Source organism: Condylura cristata, unplaced genomic scaffold (assembly GCF_000260355.1).
Source record: "Condylura cristata isolate star-nosed mole 26May11 unplaced genomic scaffold, ConCri1.0 scaffold00001, whole genome shotgun sequence".
Classification (NCBI taxonomy): Eukaryota; Metazoa; Chordata; class Mammalia; order Eulipotyphla; family Talpidae; genus Condylura; species Condylura cristata.
The window spans coordinates 37727061-37735144 of NW_004567102.1; the positions used below are offsets into that span (position 1 = coordinate 37727061).

The 8084-nt window shown below is 32.7% G+C and overlaps 1 protein-coding gene across 1 annotated transcript in view; it reads right to left on the reverse strand.

Moving 5' to 3' along the window:
- Positions 1-8084, reverse strand: part of RNGTT (RNA guanylyltransferase and 5'-phosphatase) — a 215108-nt gene that overhangs the window by 185480 nt on the left and 21544 nt on the right. The window contains exons 5-6 of the mRNA XM_004673684.2: positions 2227-2302; positions 830-1070 (exon numbers count right to left, since the gene is read on the reverse strand). Coding sequence (XP_004673741.1) covers positions 830-1070; positions 2227-2302 — 317 coding nt within the window. The remainder of the gene's footprint in view (positions 1-829; positions 1071-2226; positions 2303-8084) is intronic.

The window sequence follows — 8084 nt, forward strand, 5'->3', positions numbered from 1 at the left end:
TTATTTTAATTATTTCTAAGTTTCAAGGCAATTCACACATGTCAGTGGCCTTAATGTCTTAAAGTTTTAAATGTATAAATACATATTAAAGCAATTTTTTTCAAATGGGGGTTTTTTTTGAAGCCCAAAATAACTATTACATGATTTATATATAATCAGGTCATTCTCTTCCTTGTCTGTGAATCACCTGTCTACTAATAAATGAATTAGCTTATTCATTTATATTCATGAGTTCACTGCTCAACCATGATATTCCATACATTTTAACAATGAACTTCACAACTCTGTAGTTCCACAGTTTCCATCACATTCCCTTTTTGGCCTGTATCACATAACTGTGTATGTATAAGCATAATCCTTTTCTTCTCTCCTGTCCCCTCCTCCCATCTCCCAAGAAAATAACATAACTCCTAATATTTTTGTTAGGTCTATTATTTCTAAAAGATTAGTGAGAAGTGACCAAAGAAGAAATAAGTCTTCTGAATTCAAATTTTACTTAAAATATGAAATTATCACTTATGGGAAAAAGCTAAATAGATAAGTAAAGGTTTTCTAACTATGAGTTGATTTTTGTAAAGCATTAGTAAAAATGTTCACTAAATTTCTTAGCTGGATATCAAAGTTCTTAGGTTTCCCTAAAAACAAAACCAGGATAAATTTATATAGATAACTGCATCTTTTCTTGTAAAAAAAAGGCAAAGACTCTTGGCTATCAGAATAAAATAACTTTATAAATCTCAAGAAACAGTCAACATTCCATTTTCATAAATCTCAGTATGTCTGCAGAAGAAAAAAGATAAAAACAATAATAGTATTTTTTAAACTTTACCAGTTTTAACCGTTCTTTTCTCCTTTTTCCAAAGGAGGCACTTGACCCAGGTTCTGATTCCTTTTTGCCATCCTCATCCTCATCTTCATCTTCATCATCCTCAAAACACCAATCTGGCAATAGAGGTGGAGGTGGTGCTTCCTCTATATCACCATAGCGACGAAAAAGTTCTTTCAAATAATCACCCTTATAAATCCCTGGTGGTCTGGCTTGGGCAAAAGTAGCAACTGCTGCTTCAATACTATGGAAAACAAAAACCATGCAATTTCCTCACTACTCTCTATTTATGCAGATTTATCAAAACCCACTTATTATATTCAAGGCACCTACAAAATATATTAGAAGTTTATGAAATGGGCAAAATCACAGCCCCCACTCTCAAGGCATTCAGTCTACTAAGGGACAAAAGTCATTCAGAAATGGTGTTAACACAAGCACATTGGTAAATCTTAAACTCTAGAGGTAAATTGCTGTAAGTGTAAAAGACCTGTGGAGAGTTTATGGAAAATTTAAATAAAACTCTGAAGGGTGAAGTCAAACTCTAAGTGAAATGTAAGTCAAAGAAATGTGAATAGCAACATGCTGGTTTTTCAGGAACTTTCAACAGAGTCAAGTAAAAAAAAAATCAAAAGCAGAAGTCAGAGAGGCTAAGCATAGGCCGAATCTGACACAGGATTCTGAGCTTACTGTGTAAAGGTGAGAAAGGCACAGCTAGAAGTACAATAAGTAGAGAACCATTAAAGATGTGTGAACAGGGAAATATACAGACAGATGTGCACTTCAGCTGGTTATATTCATAGAAGGGCCTACTATGTGAAAGGCTTTATAAAAAAAATAAATGACCCTCAATAAGTCAATAAGAAATTTCAATTGTTGATACCTCATTTTCAGGAATTTTGGCTTAAACTAAGGTTCTAATATCTCAGGATCTGAAAAGGCACTTCACAAGTAACAGCATGTCAATAAAGACATGCTGGTGGGTTTAAATAGAGCATCTGCCCAAAAAATAACTCCTCCATGCAGCATTACAAATTTTTCCTTTTTTAATTTTTTAAAAGGTACTATTAAAAATGAAAATAATGACTAGAGTAACTTCACTGGTGAATACAATTACAAAATTCTGGAAAAACTTATATATGATTAATTCTGTAAAAATACAGAAAGTAAGTACTTAATAGGTGGGACCCATAAACACTCAACTAAAATTCTACTGAGTAAAAAGACCATATAATAAATGTTATTCTAAAGATTAACCAAATCTAAAATTTTGAAAACCACTTAAAAATGTTAACCATGACTTCACCAAAAATTTTACAATATAAAATGCTACAAATAAAAAATAAAGTTTTTAGCAATTACTAAATATGTCTCCCTCTATTATAACAAGAAACAAATACCTCCAATCCATTTTCTCCACCAAAAAGGCACATATGAGGAAACCAGTGCGATTGAAACCATGGGTACAATGCACACCTAGAAAATAAAGCTTTGATTTAAAATTAATAAATCATTTCAGAGGCCATATTTTCCTTTAAAAGTCCAACCAGCAATCAAAAAATTTGAATCTTCTATGAAATAACTGCATTTAAAAAAAATACTCTTTTTTACTATTAGTAATTTGTCACTTTAAGCTGCTTTGAATCTTATTTACAACACTAGCTAAAAGTTTAAAAATAAGATATTGGTCTACTGGTTACAAACTGTCTGTAAAATCTATTTCTCTTAAAACTAAAAGAATCCAAATATTTTGGATAAGGTAATTTCATCAAACACAACTCTAAAGGACACGGACAGACACACACACACACAATGCCTCTGATCCACAAATTTTGGGTAAATTTTTCCAGTAGAAAAGAATAAATCCTTCTGTAATCAATGGCATACATTTGCAAGACAGTTAAGCCATGTAACAAAAAAATCCACAAGCAAGAGAAAAAAGAAACTAATAGAAATATAAACTAACCTGGAAGATGTTAATCAAATGTGATCAAAGTGACAACAGAAAATAAGTGACAAACTAATGCACAAATAATACAATAAAAATAAAATTATTTTGAAGTCTTCTAGAAAACACTGGCCATTTCTTTATTTGGCTTATAATATTTCAAAACAAACTTCTATTTTTCTTAAGCTTTTTTCAAGATTAATGTGGTCATATATTCTGAAAAACCTATAAATGAACTTCATAAATTCCAAAAATGACTGGTTCTTTTCATTTTGAAATCTTTTTTACTGCATTTGAAAAGTAATTTTTAAAAAAATAGATATGGATATTACTATCAAGTTAATGCACTCTTCTGCAAGCCTCAAAATGAAACTCTTCCTATTATCTCTAATTAGTTGAAGGATATGCTGACATTTAAGATTATCTCTCATTTAATGACACTTGCTATCAAAACCAAATACAGAAATAAACTAAAAGTTATCTATGTAGAGAAAATCTTTGCAAGCTAAGTGTAGGTAAAAGAATTCATATATGAAAAACAAAAAGCACAAAATAAAGGAAACTAATAAACTGGACTATGTCAAAATAGGAAACTAATAAACTGGACTATGTCAAAATAGAAAATATTTGCTCTTTGAAAGATGTTATTAAAAAAAAAACACAAGTCACAAAAAACAACCCCATATTTGGCAAAGGACTTGCATCCAGAATGCATAGAAAACTACAAAACCAAATTTTTTTTAAACTGGGCAAAACATTTGAACAGACACCTTATAAAGCCATATAAATGACCAAGAAGCATGTAAAAAAATGTTCATCGTTAATTATCAGGAAAATGCAAATTAAAACTACAGTAAGATTCTACTACATAGTAGTTAGAAAAGGTAATATCAGAAAGACTGATCGTACCAAATGTAAAGGAGGAGGTAAAGGAACTGGAGCTTTCATGCACTGCTGGGAGAAAAGTGAATTGGCAAAACTTTGGAAAAGTTATTCCATTTCTTAAAAATTTAAACATGACACCTATATCAAATGATGCAAACATTTTAATCCTATTTACTCAAGAAAAATAAAAATAGATGTGCAAAGACTTATACATAAAAATGAATGTCCACTGCAACCCAAAGACAAGTGTCCATAGTAACTTTATTAATATTGGAAAAATTTGCAACATCCCAAATGCCTTAATGGATAATCAATGTGGTATACCCATGCAACACTCCCTCAGCCATAAAAAGGAACTAATTGTTAATAAATGAAATGAGAATAATTTGAAAGCAAATATACTAAATGAAAGAAGAAAACATAAAAAATACATATATACATCATTCCATATTTATAAAATTCTAGAAAACACAAATTATTCTACAGGATAGAAAATAGAAAGTGCTTGCTTAATTTATAAGGCATGTACAGAGTGAGAACACAAAGGACAGAAGATGCAAATGCTGTCTTGACTGTGGTTTCATAGATGTCTATCAAAACTCATCAAAATCTACACTTTAAATAAATGCAGTTTATTATATTTAAATTATACCCCAATAATGCTAAGCTTTTTAATTAGATATTAAAGCAAGATGTGTGAACACGTCTTTAAATTACATTAATAACTTATTTCACATATTAATGTTCATCAACACTACCTGTTTTCAACTGACAATCAAAATTTACAAATTATTTATTTGTAAAAGTATATCAATAATTTTCATCTCATTTTTATAGTAGGGTAAGATTTTTTTCCAAAAAATTGATTTGCTGCTTAAAAGACATTGAGGGCTCTCCCTGGTGGTGCAACAGGTTAAAGCACCGTCTTATGAAGCTCTCTGACATCACTGCAGCACGAGTTCAATCCCCAGCCAGGAATCTGACCCACATGGCACAGCAGACTTCTTCTGACCTGCCGGCTGCTACCCTCAGCAGTGTACTTTGTCAATCTGCCTGTTCTGCTCCCCACTCTGTCTCTGGTGAATCCTCTCACAGCCCTTCACCTCTGGCCTGTACCCAGTTCTGTAAGTATAAATAAATAAATCTTTAAAAAAATTTTTTTGAAAAACAGCTGAATTTACTATTAATTTACTATTAACTTATGTACTATTTCTACATTCATAATAAACAAAATCATCATTAAGAATAAAAACAAGGAAAGGGTCTCCCTGAAGGCCTAGGAGTTAAGTCTAAGCACTAACACCACTTGAGTTTAATCCGTCACCAGGGAGCTGACCCACATGGCACAGCAGACCTCTCCAGTGTCACCACTGCTCCTCTTAGCACTTTATTTCAGCAAATCCACCTTTTCTGCTCACCACTCTGTGTCCGGTGAATCCTCTCATCCCCACACCTCTGGCCTACACCCCTGGTCTTCAATGGGAAAAAAAAAACTAGGAGAATGTACAAAGCTCAATAAATGAGGGAACAAAGAGGAGCAATCTGTGCAAATGTAATTATCCAAAAAGCACATGTGGCAACTATTCGTGAATCAGCATATCTAGAGCATGGGCTATGTTAAGAAAGTAATGCCAAACAGGAGAAAATGAGATAGTCAAAATCTTAAAGTAACTTGTGTACTATACTAAACATTATTGAGGGGGGGAGACTTTAATGTCTTTTTAAACATGACAATAAAATGATTATATTTTACAAAATCCACTCCATGGCAATAAACACAAGAAAGTGAGAAACAAAGAAGGCAGGAAAAACTAGTAAGGAAGCCATCCTAGAATTTAAGTGTATCACATAAGGGTCCAAATGACAGTGCATGGTGACGAGGATAATAAAGGTGGGCAGAATGAAGATACTTAAAGGTAGAATCCCCTGAGAAGTAAATGACTATGTACACTGAAAGAACTAAAAGAAGTGGGGTTTCTGATGGAGTAATTAATTGGGCAATGATAACTTTTATCAAATTAAGCAGGTACAGGAATTTACATCAGTCTTAGAGGCAAGACAATGATACTTAAAAGTATCTGGAAAAAATGATAGAGCTCACAGACAGTTCTGACAAGAGCTGTACATTCAAGAATAATCAGCTCAGAGTCAACTATATAGGGAAAAGGTTTAGAGTGTGGGTAAAATCACCAAGAATGGGTATATAAAATAGGAGAAAACAACTGAAGGTAATATCCTAAGGAAACTAAACTTTCAATAATAATTGTGGAAAAATTAAAAAAAAATAATAAAGAGTGGAAGTGGAGGACCATAAAAAAAGACTAAGAATGAACGAACAATCATGGGGTTAAATAAAAGAGCATGGAGTCACATGTACCATAAGCAAAGGAAGTTTCAAGCAATGAGTGTTAAACTATTTAAGTCACGTAATGATTAGACCTGAAAATCCACTATTTGATTAAGAATAAAGAGGGATGGCTCTAGATTGCAATGAAATAAGTGAGAATAAATGGATTCCAGAGCTGAACTTTCAAAAAAGGAGATGGGTAAGAAAGGGGACATATAAAATAGAAAGATATGGGTGTTTTTTGTTTGGAAGTGTGGATTGTTTAATATGAGAGGCTTAGATATGTTTACAGAAGGATTTAGTTAAAACAAAGAAATTGAAAATAGAGAATAAATATATAACTGAAATGAAACTTCTGGTGGGAAAAGGTAAACAATCTTGAACAAAAAAAGACAATTCTTAGAAATAATTGGCTATAATCACAAAATTCTATAAATTCCATCATCTCCATTGCTTTATAACAGGCTTCAAAAAAGTGAGAAAATTGCTATGTACACACTTTTAGTTCAACATATATCTTAATCCAGCATGTAAATTTCATTTCTGCTTTACATTTCTTTAATCAACAAATATTCTAATTTTATAGGTGTTCCTGCCTTAAACTCCTACTGTTTTTGTATTTAATTTTTACTCTAGCAAGACTAATTATTTCTATGAACAGGGAGTGTTATAATTGTCAGTTAAGTGATTAAGTCATGTGAACATATATAATTTAAGTACCAATGCTCTTTTAATATTCTTTGCTGTACAATTAAAATTTTAGGGCCCTCCCTGGTGGCGCATCAGGTTAAAGCACCACAATGCAAGTTAGCCACAACAACTGCAGTGTGAGTTTGACCCCTGGCTCTGGAGGTGATCCAAATGGCATGGCAGACCTCTCCTGACCTGCCCGCTGCTCCCCTCAGCAGTGTACTCCGTCAATCTGCCTGTTCTGCTCCCCACTCTGTCTCTGATGAATCCTCTCACTGCCCCTGCACCTCTGGCTGGACCCCATGTCTGTATGTATAAATAAATAAATCTTAAAAATAATAATAAATAAAAATTTTAGAATTATTGTTATGCTACACTTAAAAGTATTAGAGATGACTAGATATTTTTATGTAAGATAAAGGTTATTCAGGGGCCTCCCTAGTGGTGCAAGAGTTAAAAGTCAGTGCTATCAAGCTACTGCCAGCCAGTACAACTAGAGTTAGATCCCCAGTCAGGGAGCTAAGAGGTGCAGCAAACCTCTCCTGTCTTACCCTCAGCAGTGTATTTCAGTCAATCTGCCTGTACTGCGCTCCACTCTGAATCTGGTGAATCTTTTCACTCCCCCTCCCATACTTCTGGCCTACACGCCAGCTCTTGTATACATAAACAAAAACAATTCTTTAAAAAAAAATTAAAAAGGTAAAGGTATTCGCTTGCAAAACATTTCTCTGCAGAAAAGTATGAAGGACTATGTATTTGATGTGGGAAAAAAATCCATTAAATACATTACCAGATTAATTTGATATGTCTTCAGTGTTTTTATAAAAATGTGGTTTTCAGTTTTATTCAGTTCATCATGAGAATGGGTCCCTCTAGTGGCAAATAACATAATCTATTAACTAAAGACTAAATGGCTTAAATTTGTCTTCATTTTCTACGTAAGCAATCACAGTAAAATAAATTCATATAACATTTCAAAAATCCTAACATTAATTTATGTGTAAAGGGAAAAATAGTTGTTTTAAACTGAAATCAAGGAAGGAACAATCTTCCCAAGAAAAGGAATGAATTTACTGCCATACCACCCTAAATGTGGCCAGTCTCAAATAATCTCAAAAGCTAAGAAGACTCAGGTCTGGTTTATACTTGGACAAAATTCCAAGAAAAGGAAAGAATGATTAACTATAACTACAGAAATACACAGAGTTGATATACGTATAAATTAAGACAAGGGAATAGATAAGGGCTGTTGGCAACATATCTTTTTAAATAAAGCCTGATCTCAACAGACATAATTATCGTTTCATCTCAATAGTCAGGTAAATTAACAATTAGGATCAAAAACTTACCTGATTAACTTAAATCAGGGGATCTCTACTAGAGATGAT